This window comes from Pezoporus wallicus, unplaced genomic scaffold (genome assembly GCF_028554395.1).
Source record: "Pezoporus wallicus isolate ANWC-B61680 ecotype Strahan unplaced genomic scaffold, APGP_CSIRO_Pwel_v1 contig_10084, whole genome shotgun sequence".
Lineage (NCBI taxonomy): Eukaryota > Metazoa > Chordata > Aves > Psittaciformes > Psittacidae > Pezoporus > Pezoporus wallicus.
The window spans coordinates 1-18,847 of NW_026642497.1; the positions used below are offsets into that span (position 1 = coordinate 1).

An 18,847-nucleotide genomic window follows, 5' to 3' on the forward strand; every position below is an offset into this window, starting at 1 on the left:
GCCGTGCGCCCCACCTGTCGCGAAGATCGGCCTGTCGCGGTGCCGCGGGGCACGCTGGGAGTTGTAGTCCTTTCTGCGTGGGTTCCGAAGCTTGAAAAGCAGGCTCGCCCCCACACCCCACCCCCATAGCTACTCCGGGGCCCTTCTTGCTCCTTGGCCAACTCCGTCGCAGTCTTCGGTGTTCGGCGGCAGTGGAAGGAGCCCTCTGCTGTCCCCGGCCCATTTCCCCGGTCCGACGGAACAATATGAGCCTCGCCTGTTCCTGCCCGGACTCGCACCGCTGTGCACCGGGGCCCTACCAGAGCGCTTCCGGGGGCAGAAGAAGCAGCCGCTGCGAGGGGCGAGGGGCAGCGCTGGCTGTGGAGGCCGCTGCCGGGAGCCGGTGGGTACCGCCGCGGTCACAGCCGGTGCCAAGCCTGCTGCAGTCCGCTTCTGCCGAGCAGCAGCACCGAGAACCGGGAAGTGAAGTCCGCGGGTGAGCTGCTCGCCTTTCCCGGTTAGTGCTGCAGCCCCCTGCAGGCAGCTCGCCCGCAGTCTGGGGTGAGATGAAGCTTCCACTCGTTAGTGGTTAAGGATAGGGTTTTTTTCCCACGCGGGAGGAATTGGCCGTTTATCAGCTGCGCGCAGTTATTTACCCCGTCAGGGGAGGATCCTAAACGGGAGCCGTCTCCGCTTCCAGATTTTGAACTAGAAATTGTTCTCGTAACAGTTATTCCAACTTTAGGGTTTTAGTTTATAGAACTACCTGAAGCTAAATATCCTGTAGTGGACAAATAAAGGTTGAGCACATACAGTGCTTATCTTCAAATACACATCTGTGAGTCTTGCATCTGATAAACAAGTCTAGACAGTGACTAAACTTGAGGCATAAGACTAACTCAGCTATTCATCAGTTTCAGACCACCTGTCCTGAATTTTTCTGTTTTAGGGCCTTGATAAAGCAAACATGTTTCCTCTCATACAAAGATGCTGCTTCCACACACCTTTCAAAGTAAGTTTCTGAGGCCTTTTTTTGTTTTCTGTTTTTTGTTGTTGTTTTTAATTAAAATGACAAAAAGTATGACCAGAACACTGGGAAAAAACAAAGTGAATTATAAATTGGAGTAGCCCCATGTTGATTTAACACTGAGCCTTTCTGAGAGATTTCCTAGTTTGTGCAGCAGCTCTGAGCCAAAACTAAGATTTTATAGTTTAAAGGTCTTTTTCCTCTCTCTTTCCAGTAGAATAGCAAGGAGATAGTAACTAGTTTCTGGGGTGACCTTATCCTACTTCTGTAATCATTTTATAGCATTCCTTTTTAGAGTGGAATATAACATAAAAATGGTTAAAGAATGCATGTGTGGGTGGGAGTATAGATGGATACACAAACCTCTTGTAGTGAGTAAGGTTTGCTTACTATGAAGAGCCTAACTGCTCTTCATCAGCTAGCTTGTGAAAGATGTATCAGCATAATTAGTGACCATAATTAGTAACCACCCCAAAACTGAGAGTATAGGCAGCTGTTACGGGACCTGACTTGGAAAACTGCTTGGTACATTATTTTGTAGGTAGTGTAGGTATGTGTAGATCCATAAGACTACATTGTAAGATGTTAAGAATGAGTTTTATACTTGCAGCTCCAGAAGTTAACTGCTCCGAGGCTACTGCTTTATGGAAAGAATAAGACAACTTGCTCTTCCCTTGGCCTCTGGCTGCAGAGAGATGTGTGTCCTCTCTCAAGATCTCCACACCTCAACGTAGCATCGGTATATGCAGCCAAGCTTCAGGGTCTTCACACCTCTCTCCCATCCTTCAAGAGGAAAACCCCCAAGGAATCTGAGACCAAAGCCTCCGGTGTCTTGAAACGAAGCATGGAATCGCTAAAGGATTCTCCCAAGCCAGCCCTCTACTTAAGCCTTGGAGGGCTGATCCCTTTTGTTTCTATACCGCTGTCAATGGCCATCCAAGGGACCTACTACCCAGAGCTGGCATTTGCTCACATAATGTATGGTGCTGTGACAGTCTCTTTCCTAGGAGGGATGAGGTGGGGGTTTGCTCTCCCAGAAAACAGCCCGGCCAAGCCAGACTGGCTGAACCTGGGTAACAGTACCATTCCTCCTCTACTTGCCTGTCAAGCCTTGCTCTTTAAAGATGTCACTCCAGCTGCAGTAATGCTAGTAATGGCCTTGGGGATAGCGCTGCATTATGACATTTCCCTTCTTCCTACTTATCCTAGATGGTTTAAAGTACTGAGGGTAGTGGGAACACTGGTGATGGTATTCTCACTGTTAGCTACTGCAGCACTGAAGGCTGTTTCAGAGATAGAGCAAAGTTACAGCAAGAATGAATGGCGGAGCACAAAGTAATAGATCAACAGGGAAAAAGCTGTTTATCTGCCAGTAAGAGATTTGTATTGAGTTCCAGAAGAAGTAAAGACTTGTGCTTGGAAGTTGTAAGATGGCAGGGATCATGATGCTTATTCATGAAGCAAACAACTTAGCTAGTTTAGGAGGAAAGGATTGTAAATAGCAATGTCTTCCAAGGCAGGCATGAGTCTATCCTTATTTGTAGAACAAAGTATCACTCTTGAGATGCTACTGAAGTTAAAATGGAGATTCAAATGACATGGGTATGAATTGCTCTATGCTGAATCATTAAAGTATCTGGTGTAACTATAATGTGTGATAATATTCTGTGGTGGGGAAAACAACTGTGTAGTCATGCACAGTAATGAGGTGAAAGTTCTAGTTTAGCGTTTAAAGCAGCAGCAGAGAATTTTGTAAAAGTACACACATGTTCAGTAAATATGTTGTGGAACAAAACTCGTTTCAACTGAGAAGGTGCTGAATTTGCTATGTGATTAAGTGATAGGCAAGAAAAGATAGGCAAGGTCCATTGGCAGGGGCAAGGTAAGGTAGAACTCACCTTGTCATCCAGGTGCTCTGACGGACTGGGGACAGCTAGAATCATGGAATGGTTTGGATTGGAAGGGTTCTTAAAGGTCACCTTGTTCCACCCGCCTGCCATGGGCAGGGGCACCTTCCACTTGATCAAGTTGCTCAAAGCCTCGTTCAACCTGGCCCTGAACACTGCCAGGGATGGGTCAGCCACAGCTTCTCTGGGTAACCTGTTTGTCTCAGAGCAAGCAGAAGTGGACTTGTAGCCTGCAAGCCCTCCATGATGAGCCAATTACTGCAGAAGCATATGCTTTTTGTACTTAAGTCTCCTAAAACATCATTTAGGGGGATGAAGACAAAGCTTAAGTTACATGGATTTTCTTTTCTAGAGTCAGCTATTTCAAGAAACTTAGGAAATTTTATGTCAGCATGTTTACTGTTGGCTTTTTAAGTATTTTTTATGTACAGTGTAAGTTGCAAGAAAAAAACCTGAAAAGTGACATCCACACGCAGTCTTAGTACAAATTTAGATACTCCTCATAATTTTCTTAATGCAGTATTCTTCACTGTTGCTGTATACGGAATAAAGCACTTAAAATTTGTATCTATTCTTTTTGCAAAGAATAGATGCTGAAGAAAGACCTGTTTATCTTGAAGACAGTCATCTTCTTTATGGTATTGCTGAAATAGCAACTATATACATGAGCCTCTAACTTCTGCAACATGTTAACTTTTACATGTTAACAGCATCATAGGTGTGAAACAGTGATGTATTTCTGCACTCTTGAATATAAAGGAAGTAAAAATGAGTTTGTGAATGAAAACAGTTTTCTAGTCTTTCTTACTTAGACATGGTGGTTTTTTAAGATGGTGCTCTTCTTTCGACCTACCTTTGCCTTAATTCAGGGAAAGAGGTGGAGAGTATCAGAGAACATAACTAACTTCAAAGTTTCATTCAAGCATGATGGAATCGACTGTAAAAATGGAGGTGACCTCATACAACAGCAGACTCCCTTAAGCTCCACTGATCCAAGAAGTTTATGGGTAGGGATCAGAAGTGAACCCCTAGTTCCCAAACAAATAAAATACAGCTAAAGTCATGTTCCTCAAATAGTTCAATGAGGGATCCTGAAAGTAAAGAAGAAAGCCTATGAGATATAACCCATCATTTGATCCTAGAGCAGGATGCAGAGTTGACAAGGCAGCCAGGCTTCCAAGAAATCGGAGTGATTTTATACTAAGAGGAGAAATACATGTCTGTTTTACTACTACTGTGTTACTTGCAACTTTCAAATAGTCCACATCTATAAATGATCTTCTCCTGGTGTCCCACAAGGAAATAGGATTTCCAGTAAAAAAAAGGACCTATTATATGAAAGTGGCAGTAACAGGAAACCAACCTACTAAAGAGCATTCCACAGTCAGTTCTGAAAATGCACTTTTATTATGAAAAGCTATTTAAAACAAGTTTAAATTAGGAAAAGAATATGAGAGAATAGACTTTAGTTCACACACGTAAAATATCTTTGAAGTAAAAGCACACACAAGATTCTAGAACCATCAGAAAAATAAATGCTCCATCATCAAGTATGTGTCAGTCTGGCAATCTCCCAACCCTGTGTTAGAATGTAAGACCAAGATTCTTACAGTACCTGCAATGCTTACCTTGAAGGACTTTATTAATGTATTTATTTGTTAATTTTACAGAGGGGATATTGACCTAGACAGCATGAATGCTCCTTTGTCTACACAGTGCAGGCTTCCTGTTTTGTGACATTCCAGTTGTGGTTTTGTATTCTAGAGTAACACTATCAAAGTTCAAGCAGCCTTATTTCAGACTCCATTCAAATCATCCACAGTTGTGCAGAAAATGCAATCATATTGTGCAAAAAGCAACTTCAAGTATGTTAATTAAATGAATCTAGAAATAACTCCAAACTCTCAGTATTGCTCTACTAAGCGTATCCAAGCCAAATACAAACTCCTTAAGACAAAACACACTAATAGCACCACTTCAATGCTGAATGCAAATAATTCTATCACAAAACCCTCCGTTTGCTCAAGTCTGGAAGAGGCAGGATATAAGATGTAGCAAAGATGGAGGTATGTACCTTGTAGAACAGCATGTATTGCAATGCCAAGCCTCAGCGTGTGTCACACAGGATAAAACCACATTTAACTACAGGGGGGTGGGGGCAAAAAGCTTTCCCTACATTTTTATACTAAGAGCAGTCCTAAAGAAAACAACTAATCTAATGAATAGCGTTTCCATTTAAAATTCATCAGAACTTAAAAAGGAGGTCATCACTGATACCACTGAGAAAAGCCTATGCTGAAGTGGAATGACATTATTAGAACGGTGAGAATAACCTTCCAAAACAGGAAAATCTCAGCCATTCACCATCCAAGTTAGTGAAGTGGCCAGAAAGTAAATATCCAATTCCTATTTAATGCCCATCATGTCCAGCAGCAGCAAAGAGGTTCAAATGCATCGAGGTCGTAAGTAGAGGTACCAAGTCTTCCCTGTCTGTTATCTTCCTTCCCCCCCCCCCCATCAGAAAAGGACAACTAATGCTAACCAAGTAGCCCAACTGCTCTTATCCACAGGTAACTTCTAGCTATCTACAGTAATCTCCTTCCAGATTGTAAAAGCAGCTAAAGATGTTAGTTTTGGTGCACCTTACAGAGTTAACAATCTGATTGCTGCCCCTAACATGCTGGAATGATTTCTTCAGATTCTTACAGGGCATATTCACCACCTATTTCAGTAAGCTAAATGGAGTCAGAGCCATTTCTACTCTTAACAGGATACCCCCTGAGACAGACATCGGATAAGCCAATTTACTTTGAAGGGCAAGAGTTGTAATATTTCCTTCTGCTCAGGAAAAGCCCTCTGACCCAATTCTCCACTGTCTCTACTGAAGCTCCTGTGTTACGTTTCTGACCAATGAAACCAGAAATCTGAGGAGGCAGATTTACTCATTCCTTGCATAAGTTTTCTTTGTTGTGTTTTACAGCACAGCTACACCTCCTTCACAGCGGCTGGTGATCATGTTGGCGATTTCAGTCCAACTGTCCGTATGAGGATTATAAACTTCAACAGAGTCAGAGGTTACTGGAGCAGCAAAATCATGACTGGGAGCTCGGCCTCCTGAGGCATAAAGAAATCCATTCACAGCCACAACACAGACACCAGCTCTCGGTATCTTCATCGACGCAACTTCAATCCACTTTTCCTAATGAGATGGTGAAATAGTCAACAAATAGTTTAGGGGCAAGCCCAATTCTGATAAAAGTTTAAAGCTTAAAGACTGAAACATATACAAAGAACACTACATATACAATTCATAGGCTCAGGTGTGGCATGTGTACAGAATCAAGAGAATTATCAAGACTGGAATGACAGCACTTTCACAAGCAGTCCAAATCATGGTAGTTACTAGAGTCACATAGTGTCTGTACAGAACTCCTCTCCCTTTCCTCAGTCACTGCAAGATGCAGTTTGTCTCTAAAATAGAGAATAGTACGCAGTTTGAGGTGGAAAATAAGGAAAACTAGATTCAATTACAAAAGCAAAACAGAATGGCACACTGGATTATGTTTTGTTTTTAATAGTAGCTACTGCTCCAAAGAGCATCACAGGAACATGAGCAATAGCAGTCAGGAACAATTTCTTATCTTATTCAAAAGTTTAAGTGTTCAAAGTGATCTGTATAGTCATGCTGAAACACCACTTTCGAAGTGGAAGAAAGATCCTCAACTTTGAAATTTTCAAAGGGCAACTCTTCCTTTTTCAGGGACTTTCTTTCTCTCTAATCAGATCAATTATCATTCTATTGCAGAGGGGGAATCTATCCCCCATCTTAACCCTAGTATGTATTTACTAAAGGACAGTCTATCTATGCATCATCAGTATTGGTTTGCTTTCAGTTTTGCAAAAGCCTGCATGCAACTTTGTAAACACACCACCAAGCTAGAGAGCAACATTCTACAGACTGGTTAGGACAGACAGACCCCCTGAGGTCACGGAGGCTTGGTTTCACTCAGATTAGCAGCCAGTAGTGAAAAGGAAATGGAACTCCCAACTTTTTCCTTTTTAAAGACAGGAAGTAGGCCCCCTCTAGAGCATCTTACACAAAGTTGATGCGATCTACATTTATGAAAGAAAGGGACTCTACCATACCTCTTCAAAGGAGTATTTCTCCACAGTAGCAAGTGCATCCTGAGCTTCATTCCAGCCTCCCACAGCATAGATACAATCATTGAGAGCAGCTACACCAAGATACGCTCTTTGGGTGCCCATTGGAGCAAGCTCAGACCAACGTTTAGATATTGGGTCGTAGACTTCAACAGAACGTAGCTCTACTCCTTCATTGCTGATACCACCAACAACATAGATCAAACCTGTAGAAACAGTTTCTCCTCTGATAGGTTTCATAATACAAAGGTTTGAAAGACAGAAAATGTCTGTCACAATACAAGTTTCAGCCCAGTATTAAGATGGCTTAAGAATGCCAGATAAAAATCCTCCATTTGTCCATTAGTAACAGACATAGAACTTTCAAATGAGTACTTTGAGGCTCAAGCACTAAAAGCTTTGATGAAAGCAATAATTAGAGAATTCAGAAGGCTGCAACTGCTGACCAGGCTTGGATTAAATTAAATTAATTAAATTAAATTAATAAGTGCAATTATAGATCAAGTCTTTACACATGCCTGTCTTAAAATGATGTGTGGCAACTCTTCAGATTGTCACAAAGAAACACAAACAAATGCAAGTATGGAAGGTAAATAAAAGCAGTGTTGGGAAGGATAACCAGCTGTTAAAAGACTATTTGGGTAACCATACCAGCAGCCATATAAAAACTGTGTCCATGAGATAAAAGGCAGAAGACAGAAAGAACTTTATACACAGTCTTTCAATTCTGCAAAATTAAAGATATGGTATTAGAAGAACAAATAAGTGAGGCACAAGCATGTGCAACTGACAGCACAGTATGAGACAAAGGTAAAAATTAAACAAAGCTTCAAAATCCAGTGCCTCTCAGAACTGTTTATGGATACAAACTTAATATTCACCTTGCATTTCACAACAGCCAAAGCAGTAACGGGGCATAGCCATGCTTCCCACCACATCCCAACTATTTTCTTCTGGATCAAATCTTTCAATTGTGTTGCCAATCTCTGCTCCAACCCAACCTCCTGCAAATAACAGCAAATATAGGAAAGAATTTAATGACATGAAGCTGTGTGTTAGCTGCATTTTTAGACAGATGAGACATTGTTCCAGAACAGAAATAAGTTATACCTGAATGACAACTAATCCACAAAGATTTGGTACACTAACGCTCAAGGAAACAGCTGTTTTTCAAAACTTCAGTTTGCAAATTTGCAACACCAAGATATAATATTTAAGATCAAATCAATTTACAAGTTCCATGAATTAACACTTAGAAATTAACTTCACCTAGAAAAAAAACCAAAACTTACCCAAAGCATAGATAGCACCATAGCATGTGCACACTCCCAGTCCACAACGAGGGTGGTTCATGGAAGCCACAGTGGTCCACTGCTTAGTAACAGGATCGTAACATTCAGTACAGTCAAAAATCATTGAGTCCTTCTCACCTGAATAATAAGACCAAGAACAGAAAAAAGGGAAATGCAACGTTTTGCACTGCAGGTATAGAAGCATTCTTCAACTCCTTCCAGGACAGACAACATTTGAATACAAGATCTTTCTTTTAGCTAACCAAATAGCCAAAGTAGCAAAAGCTTTGTTTATACCCAGAACTGAATCATCACCAGGAACAGCTTTCATCAACAGTTTCCCAAAACATCACTGAAAGCATCAGAGGGACAGACAACCACAGTGCTACACACTTTTTACTCCGTAGCACAACTCATGGTGTTTTCAAGACCAAAGAATATGTTCCACAATGACAAAAACAGCATACATAGGCATTCTTTAATGATGGGCTAGTACAGCTGAGCTACTCATCACATCCTCAAGTAAACATACATAACAAGCCTTTCCAGGTAGGCAGACAACAAGTAGTCTGTCTTGTACCACTGCCTTTTAGGCTATGGACTTCTGCTGAACTACATGTGAGAAAAGAAATGCTGTTAGGGGTGGTACACAAAGTCCACAGAATATCCAACTATATACCATATATGTCAGCATATCTGCACATGTCCACATGCCTACCTGTGAGTTGCTACACCATGAGAGGAGAGCAGGTTAGTAAAAAATGGCCAACATAGGAGCCCAAACAGAGCAGTGATGGTAGAGAACCAAGAATCCCCAACTCAATTGTTATATCTAGAAGTTGTATTATCTACTCGGGCTTCTCAGAACCACTTACAAGAAGAGTTCTTTAGTATCCATGTTAGAAAGAAAGCATATTTCAGCTGTTACCTCCAATGGCATAGACCATTCCTCCCACCACAGCCACACCGAGCCCACTCCGGGCCTGGTGGAGAGATGACACTGTGGTCCAGTAGTGGCTGAAGGTGTCGAATCGCTCCACACAGCTGAGGGCTCTACTGTCACTCCAGCGTCCTCCCTGCAGTCGGGTGTACCCACCTAGAAAGTAACAGCTGAGTAAGAGCTTCCTGCTGGTCCCCATGCTCCTGTATCTAAACCATTAGATAAAAAATGAGAGTAACATTCATTAGTCACTTCTAGTAGGAACTAGATTTTCCCAAATAGCATTGTTTCTCCAGCACACAAGGAAGAATGGTTGCCTGGGGAGTCACAAAACTTGTGCCTGAGCCTCTGTACCTCAACACTAGAAATACCATTTGTGTTCTTAGCAAAACACAGAGACCAGCTTGTGCTATCTTAAATCAGTGTTACTTTTCATAGGGTGAAACAAGAGCATTCCCTTCCAATACATAGCTGCAGCTTTGCTGAAAACTTGCAATTTCAATTATCCCACCACATGAACTGAAGCATCCTGGACAGAGAAAACTTCAACCTTCAAACAAGGAATGCAGCGAGTTTTTTGTACACCATTCCAGCAGTGAACCATAGGCAAATACTCTGCTGGTTTGCAGCTTTCCATCCTAGGCAAATAATTTCTAAAAGACAAATCTAAGGCTTTGAATGCCATGTCATAAGGACAAGAAATGTGAATGCAGGACTCCTGGGTAATTCTAAGCAGAAAGCAGCTAACACGGTAACTCAGCCAGATGAAACGTTTTGCTATTTCTATATCTTTTGATTAAAACTAATAAATTCCAGTATCTCCGTCAGTACCGTAATAAGAGATACTACTTCATCACTTGTTTTACAAGGTTCAAGCAGCCACATTCTAACCTACTGCATAAAGGTACTTCCTGGCTTTCCTCCGGGGACGACCTTTAGAAGCTTGCAGAAAACTGCTGACCTTGTTCTCTTTGGGAGATTTACAGACTTCACAATATTCTTTCAGCAGGGTTTGCAGGGCCACCCGAAGGCTGAAATCTGGAATACCTTGAGGAAATAAAGAGAACAAAAAAAAAAAAAAAAAGGCACAGTGAAAAGTTACAGATGGTAACTCAGTTGTTGAAAAATTATGTTCTCCTAAGCAAGCAGGCAAATCAAGATTGCCTACTTCTATAAGACTTGTTTCTACAGCAAGCTGCGCTTATTTGTTAAAAAACAGAACTTGTTTGCTATAGAATAAATCTTTTCACTCATTGTACTATTAATCTATAGAAAGCCATCAAAATCCTGTAACTGAACAACACATGGTTTGCTCAGATACAATCATCTGATAGTCTTTCCTTCTTTCACTTACTTTCTATGTATTTTAATAACCTTTGTGCTGGTAGCAGAGGGAATCGAACAGGTTCCAGTACTTCTACGACATATTTCTTTCTTTTTCCCACATCCTTCAAAATCCATTGCATTGCCGCTATGAAAACTTGGTACTCGTCCTCGATGCTCAGGTCCTCACTTCGCAGGATCTTAATCAGCTGCTCTTTTGTCAGCGCCAGGAACTCCTCCCCGCTCTGCACCTCCAGGAAGTGTGCATGGATGTAGCTCTCAGTGAACTCCATCAAGTCGTGACAGGCTACCTGCTCGGAGAACTGGAAGAAGCCGATGCAGTTCAGCGGGTCGATCTGCCCCTTCAGGAACTCGCAGCAGAGCTCCACCACCTCGGTGAGCTGCAGCATGTCAGCAGCGACGATCAGCTCCTGAACGTTGTGCTCCCCGATGTTCACCACCCCTGCGGGCACACACATGACAGCGGGGCTGTGATCGCCAGGCAGCCTGCACCCCGGCCCTGCCATCGGACAACTGGCCATGGCGGGTGCCCAGGCTGGCTGTCGGGCAACCATCATCTTGCCCGCCGCCCCCCATCAACCGTTACCCGTGTAGATGAAGTCAAGGAGCGTGTGGAAGGTGTCCGCCTCGATCCCCGCGATCCGCACCACATCCCGGCCGGACTCCTTCATGCCACCCGCGAAGAGCGCCGCGAAGTAGGGGCTGCTGGCCGCCAGCACCAGGCGGTGCACAGCGAACGCCTCCGGGCCCACCTCGAGCCGCACGTCGCAGAAGCTCTGTCCGGCCCGCAGCCGGTTGATCTGGGCCAGGAGGAGGCGGGCGTGCCGATCAGAGACGGAGCTTACGGAACTTACAGAACTCCCGCCGCCCTTCGCTGCCGCGGCGCTCGCCATCACGGTCCCTGAGGTGCCGGGAGCCCCCTCCCCTACCCGAGGGGCCGCCCTGGCGCATGCGCACTGCCGCCCGCGGCTCCCGCCTCAGCTCTCCCGCAGCGCATGCGCTGAGGAGGGAGGCTGGTGGCTGAAGTGAGCGGGGGCTTCATTGGGACGGTAGTGTTTCGTTATGGCAGGCTTCGCAAAAGAGCCTCTGCTGAGGTGTTCTCTGTGCTGAGTACTCTTCTCCGTCAGCGGGTGTAGGAAGCGGACCTGCCCTAGTGGGGGTAGGTCTGTCTGATCCTTTATCTACGTGCTTGCCTCGTCGTTTGGCTCTGCGGAGCCTGTTCACCCCCACAGGCACCTCTGGCCACCACACCACGGGTGTGCTGCCAGCTCTGTGTGGAGCTTTCTTGTCTGTGGTTAAAGCTGGTCCCCTGAGAGCTTTGGTCGCTGTGGCTGGTGCTGAGGTAAGTGGCGAATGAGCTGTCACACAATCTGTCCCTCCATCACATTCCCCTCAGGTGTGCTTTTGCAAACTGGATTCCCAGCCACCTTAATCTGTGCTTGGGAGAGAGAAACATGGCAGTGCTGGGGAGAAACCGCAGCTGCCGTCTGCCTGGGGGAACCCCAGAGACAGTAGACACTGCCTGCCATTAGCTCAGGCCTGTGGCATTGGAGCCAGAGCTGACTGGAGGCTGAGCCAGCCCACATTCCTCCGTCCTTTAGCATCATGCCATGTTTGGGCCTTCCTTTTCATTCCAGCACGAATGTTTCATTCATCACAGTGTCCTGTAGCACTACCATGTGGGCCGCTGGGGTCAGCACTGATCCTGAGGCAGAGCATGCTTCCGTCTTGGTCTGTGTGATTCATGGAGTCACAGCATGCCTCAGCACTGAGTGAGGGAAGAGCATCACATACTGAGTTACATGCACATGGTCACTGGGTCTGGCAGATCTGGCACTGATTCTGAGAGAAAAGCATCCCTCCTGGGTTTTCCACAACATGACAGGCAGCCAAAGCAAAAAGCAATCAGAGAGCGCCTTGGAACATGTCCATATCTATTTACTGTGGGACTGGGAAAGAAGAATATGTCTGCTTACAGTTCCAATGGTCATGGCCCCTCAGGCTTTTCTCATGATTCCGTGTTTCATTGTAATAACTTTAAAATGTGCTTCTGGAAGGAATCTGAATCATGGTACTCTCTGGGGACTGGTGGTTTCTCCATTCATCAGCATTACATTCTTGACAAGAGTGGTAAAATTACCTTTCGAGCTGGTCTTAAAAAAAATGCCCACAGAAAATAGTGACCTAGATAGAAAATAAGGTTTCTGCAAGCATGCACAGTTGAATGCATGCTGATATAACTCATTCTAAATTTTAAGCTAGGCTAATAAATGCTTTTGGATTTTCCTTTAGTTGATGAATTAGTAAAGAAACCAGACCCCTCTCACGCTGACATTTTATTCATTGGAAGTGGCCTGTGAGTAAAGGGCTTAGAATTCTCTTAAATGCCAGTGGCTCAGTGGCTGGCTGATGTCAGCTGTTAGACACTTGGCCGGTATCAGGATTTCACACCGTAGAGCCAAATTTACTGACACAAAATAGCGTTGCTGAGACTGCTAATTTTGCCCTTGCAGGCCTCTCCTGCCCTGTATTAATGTGGTTGAACGGCTCTGCCTCCAGAAGAGGGCACTGCTTCAGCGTGTTTCTTCCGTAACCGTGCAGAGGCTGTACAAGATGGACCTAATGCTCTTATGTACTATTGTGCATTTCCCAAACGAGCTGTAGAATTTCAAGAGTAAGTCTAACAGTACATTTGACAGTGATAAATTGCACTGTGTAATTAGGAGCTTTCTGATTAACTAACACCAACTACAGTGAAGGAATCAAAAATGTCTTCAATTTGAAGTTAATAGGCTCCTAACATGATATTTGCCAATAAGCCATCTGAATGCTGGCTGACATATAGGACAGGTGGCAAAAAAAACATGCCTTGTGCTCATCACCATGTCCCCCTGTTCATGCCTGCACAGAAGTGCTGCTGTTACAGTACCAAAACCCCTCAGGGAGAAGACTCTCACAAACAAGGGATTTAGGCTTTATCTTGAAAAAACCCTGTGCTATGCCAGAGCGCCATGGAGCATTGCAGTCCTCCCTGTGTTATCGCAATGAGGCCCATGCTGCTCAGATTTCCCTGGCTGAAGGCTTCTCAGTAAAAACTTTCCAGATGCCTGGAAGATGTTCTGCGGCGCTAAGATGTCTGTCCTTCCCCTCTCAAATCCTGCAGATGGTGCTGTTACCACAGGATGGTATTCTGAACATGCAACAAAATCGGGTGGCTAAAAGGTGTTCCATGTGTGGCCCTCTTGTCACGGAAAGATCTTTGTTAGACCTGAGGTTTTGTTGGTTTGGGTCTTCCCCTCACGACCCTTATTTTTTTTTTTCCTGAACTCCATAAAGATAGAGGGCTTTTACTCTCAAAAACACCTAAAAGAAAAATAACTTATTTAGAAGTGCAGTTGTGCCTCTAGTCTGCCTCTAGTCATGAGCCTTTCCATTATATCTATAGCTTTAGGGATCATTCTGACTTACTAGTCAAGCAGTATCCTTACCATACTTGGCTTGTTTCTTGGTTACTTCTCTGTTGCAGAGGAGACATGAAACCCAGGCCTTGACTATTTGTAGGTACGACAAACCCTGTGGGATGTTTTGTGATAGGGGGCCACTTTCCATGAAAGTCAACTAGAATGTGCTGGGTAAAATTCTTCTCCCAGTTTCAATGCGTATGAAATCTTCACTTCCTGTTCCAAACAGCACTGTATCTCTGACTTTATCCTCTGTGCTAAGGCATCTGCTAGATACAATATCTCAATGGTACTGTCAGTTAATTAGAACAGTTACTGTTTTAATAACAAATTACTCATTGTAGTTACAACTTACAGCTTAATGCACTTGATCTGTCAGAAGAGAGGTGTTGGACAAGCTCACCAAAATGGAAGGGAGCTTTACTTTGTGTTTTGGTGTGCAGGTCACAAAATCTTCCTAGGATACAACCATTTTTGCTCTACTGCCCTAAGTTTCATAAGGACTTGAATTCAAACTTCTCCCAGGGAAGCCGAAATTGCAGAAGTATAGAACCACTAAGAGTTTGTGGGGACTAGAAATATCTGTAGTGTGCTAAATTACATCTCTTAAGCTTCCAAGACATCCTCTCCCTGTTAAAGCTGGTATTAGCCTAAGTGTCCCATTTACTCCAGATGCCACTGCATGCCCAAGGCAATGGTGCAGATCAGCAGTCTCTGTTGATGCACAGTTTAGTGGAGTGGTGTTACATGCTGCATGATGAATCTGCAGCCCCTAGTAGGGGTAAGATGAGAGAGGCTCCTGCAGTTCACATTCATGAAACATGGAAGAAAGAAGAGGCTCCCTAGGGACTTTCATGGTATCTCTCAAAGACAATGGTGGTTAACTTGTTATCTCCCTAGTGGGATTGGTTATCATGTTGTCTACTCAGTCAAAACCCTCTAATAAGTGTCAGGCATTAGATTCTAATTAGATACCTGCATGAATCTGTTGTCTGTTTATGTTTTTATGTGACATATAAGCTTCAGTGGATGAAGAAACCTCCCTTTGATGTCAGAATGTTTCCCATCATAGTGGGTAAAGGCTTCACAGGGACATAACACATTTTCCAGACTTAAGCCAGGCATGAAAACATTATCTCTTGACAGGTTTGGGCCAGCCCCAAGAACTGCTACCTTCATTCTTGTGAGGGTTAATGAATCCTGACGATTATATGTGTGTGTGTGTAAGGTAGAGGTCTGAACTGGAATTCACCCAAAAGCAGAGAGCAAGAGGGGTCCCCAAAGCCAGTCTTTCTGCATAGGCAGCCCCAGAATATACAGCTTGTGTGAAAACTTTTACATTTTCACACTACCAGCAAGGTGGTGATGGCTGTCTATTACTCAGCTGAACTGTTAATGTCTGGGGAGAGTGTAAAGCTCAGTGAAGTGCCACTCTGAATGATTCTCCTCCTCATCTTTAGAAGCCTTTGTGAACTTTTGAAATTTGTGATTTTTATTACTTTTTCTTTAATATGGTTTCAAGTAAATGCCTGAAACCAGATTTGTCAGTCCAGGCAGGTTTAACATTCTTGAACCGGGTATTGAGAAACTCTCCTGAGTATCCACCTTGCACCAAAGGTACTGAGAAGCTATGCTAGAGTCCAGCTGACTGCAGTGATGCCTTCCAGTGACTAGCCATGTCCTTGGAAGCCGTTTGGCAGGCAGCAAAAGTGGGGAGCATGTCTGAGCTGCAAGACCCTCCAGAGGGAATATAACATTCCCAATGAGTAATGCACACATAGGGGTTTGTGATTGCGGGAGCACTAGCAGTATTTCACTGCTGTTTGCTCCAGGCTTCACCTTCACATTACTGTTGGGTAGAAAGGTGACTGGTGTATGATAAAAAGTAATTAAAAAAAAAGAAAAGCAAGCCCATTTTCCAGTCTTAAAGAATGCCCCAGCAATGAAATGAGTGTGTCATCTGACCTGCCTGTGTGGAGAGGGTATGCTTACCTAGCAGAAAGTTTGGAGGAATTCTAGTGACACTGGAAATGTTGTGCAACATGCATGGCTACAGTTCCCCACCAGTTAGAAGATTCTTGTGTTGAAGCCATAGATCTGGAGCAATTCCAGGCAATTTGATTTAAAGTAAACATCCTGGATGCAGTGTGTCAGATACTAGCATGATATTGTTTCAGTCTTTCTCGTTTCTCCTGTGGGAATAATCATTCCATGGAGAAAGAAAGTGATCTAATGAGAGAATTAACTCAAGAGCTTGAACACTGAATTAATCACAGCTGTCTGAGAGGGGAACCAAGGCAAACTCCACAGAGAGCTCACTGCATTTCCAAGGAAGGAGGCCAAAAGAATACTAAGACTTGGATAGTAGTTGGTGATCAAAACAGACACAGGAGAGATATGCTTTTAGTAGCTAAAGAGAATCAAAACTGTGAGCAGTGAGAGTTTCCCCTCTCATTTCTCTCAGGAGTGAAATCTCCGCTATGGGATCGCTGCAACTTTTTCTTGCAGAGGTTGAAAGCTGCCAGATTATTGGGGTCTGATCCTAACTGTGTCCCACACGTCTCTGAAGTAGATGATTGATTTAAACGCTTTGCTCTTTTTTTCACACCTAGAATTGTCCTGCAGCTTTGTGCTGAATGAGACCTGTTTGCTAAAGTGATTTTATCAAAGGTGCTGGTCTTATTTTTGCCGAAAGGAAAAATGAGTCGTGCTTGAGAATTATCAGTCTTCAGGCACGTGGGACTTTAGTCTTGCCATTAGTAAAGCTTGGCAGTGTTTCAAATTGTAATCCAAATCCTAATGCTTTTTGGACTCTAACTGTTCTTGTCTAAAAGGGAACACAATTATTTAGACAAGTAAGTGGAGTTAAGGGCAAACACACAAGAGCCACATGAGATGTCTAGAGCATGTGGCTTTTTTATTTTCCAATGACTCCAAGTTATTAAAACCTTTTGAACAGGAAAAAGGAAGGAAAATAACCAGAAACTATGCATAAATCCAGCTAATTTTATTCTCTTTATTTTACATAGTCATCAGATTTATATATCAGAAGCATGTTTGCTCTCCTAGAATATATTACACTTGCATTGACAGAGCTTGTGAGCTGATTTCATTGAGAAGATGGATAAAATTAAACTCTGCCTGATACCCACCACATTCCACAGCCTGTGCGTGCAGTGGGGTCATTCCAGAAGCAGCGCCTCAGTGGAATGTGAGATACATACATCACAAACTCTGAGTAACTGTTAGCAGGATGTCTGTAGGTCTTACATCTGCTTGCTTTGTGAGTCAGGACTTCCAGGGCTCCGCATACATGGAAGACTTAAAAGAGTAAAACTTCCTCAGTATGACATTTCAACTGTAAATAGCATAAGTTTCTACCATGTGTCCCAGCTCCTTGGCTGCTCTGCTGTTCCCTTGTCATGTATTTCCCATGTCTTGTTTTTCCCTGGATGACTTTTTTCCTTGATTAACCTTTCCTCAGTCCCAGCATTTTTCATTTCCATTTTCAGAATTTTACCTTTGGAGGCCTTGACTAGCTCTCTGGTCAGAAAGATTGTTTTTATTCTCATCTTGTCTTTCAAAGTGCTTGCAAAATCTAAGCAGAAGTAAGCAGAAGTATTGACTAAAATCAGAACAGACCCTCTGCAGTTCCTAAAAGAATATCTATCTGAGCTTAATGACAACATGCTCATAGTAATACTTTAATATATTTTTTAACCAGTTGTGCACCCATGTTATGGTGATTTCATTTGCACGTCGGTTTTCTCAGTTTGCTTATCAGACTGTTAGATCAAATGTTACCAAACCCCTTATAAGGCCACATCTCATCTACAGCTTTCCTTTTTTTCTGGTGGCTGCTTGTTTCTCAGCAAGAGAAATCAGCCTGTTTTGACACTATTTGCCTTAAATAATCTAACAGTTATTATTTTTAGAATCATAGAACAGTTAGGGTTGGAAAGGACCTTAAGATCATATCGTTCCAACCCCCCTGCCATGGGCAGGGACAACTCACACTCAGCCATGTCACCCAAGGCTTTGTCCAACCTGGCCTTGAACACTCCCAGGGATGGAGCATTCACAGCTTCCCTGGGCAACCCATTCCAGTGCCTCACCACCCTTACAGTAAAGGACTTCTTCCTTGTATCCAATCTAAATACCCTCTGTTTAAGTTTTAGCCCATTACCCCTTGTCCTACCACTACAGTCCCTGATGAAGAGTCCCTCCCCAGCATCCCTATAGGCCCCCTTCAGATACTGGAAGGCTGCTATGAGGTCTCCATGCAGCCTTCTCTTCTCCAGGCTGAACAGCCCCAACTTCCTCAGCCTGTCTTCATACAGGAGGTGCTGCAGCCCCCTGATCATCCTCATGGCCTCCTCTGGACTTGTTCCAACAGTTCCATGTCCTTTTTATGTTGAGGACACCAGAACTTCACACAATACTCCAAGTGAGGTCTCATGAGAGAATTTTAGGATTTTGTTATCCCTGAAGGCACATGGAAACGCATTGTTTAATAACATGTTCTACTTTTTGGATGCTCAGTTTTTTGCAGTATTTTATTTCATAAAATACTGGAGTGTGTCCAGAGAAGGGCAGTGAAGCTGGTGAAGGGCCTGGAGCACAAGTGTGATGAGGAATGGCTGAGGGAACTGGGGTTGTTCAGCCTGGAGAAAAGGAAGCTCAGGATAGACCTTATCTTCTCTCTACAACTACCTGAAAGGAAGCTGTAGTGAGGT

At 43.6% G+C, this 18,847-nt stretch overlaps 2 protein-coding genes across 3 annotated transcripts; one reads left to right on the forward strand and one right to left on the reverse strand.

Moving 5' to 3' along the window:
• Positions 1 to 416: 416 nt before the first annotated feature.
• TMEM69 (transmembrane protein 69) lies at positions 417 to 3,174 on the forward strand. 2 transcript variants are annotated; one of them, XM_057430677.1, is made up of 3 exons: positions 417 to 496; positions 929 to 991; positions 1,617 to 3,174. In XM_057430677.1, the coding sequence occupies exons 2-3, from the start codon at positions 947 to 949 to the stop codon at positions 2,343 to 2,345; spliced, it is 774 nt and encodes a 257-aa protein (XP_057286660.1). In that variant the 5' UTR covers positions 417 to 496; positions 929 to 946; the 3' UTR covers positions 2,346 to 3,174. The 2 variants fall into 2 exon arrangements, with proteins under 2 accessions (XP_057286660.1, XP_057286659.1); XM_057430676.1 differs by having other exon boundaries at positions 481 to 496; positions 894 to 991.
• A 2,249-nt stretch (positions 3,175 to 5,423) lies between these two features.
• IPP (intracisternal A particle-promoted polypeptide) lies at positions 5,424 to 11,543 on the reverse strand. The gene is made up of 8 exons (XM_057430675.1): positions 11,237 to 11,543; positions 10,661 to 11,092; positions 10,198 to 10,353; positions 9,295 to 9,462; positions 8,367 to 8,504; positions 7,956 to 8,078; positions 7,060 to 7,280; positions 5,424 to 6,112 (listed from the first exon to the last, which is right to left on the reverse strand). The coding sequence occupies exons 1-8, from the start codon at positions 11,541 to 11,543 to the stop codon at positions 5,888 to 5,890; spliced, it is 1,770 nt and encodes a 589-aa protein (XP_057286658.1). The 3' UTR covers positions 5,424 to 5,887.
• Positions 11,544 to 18,847: the final 7,304 nt, after the last annotated feature.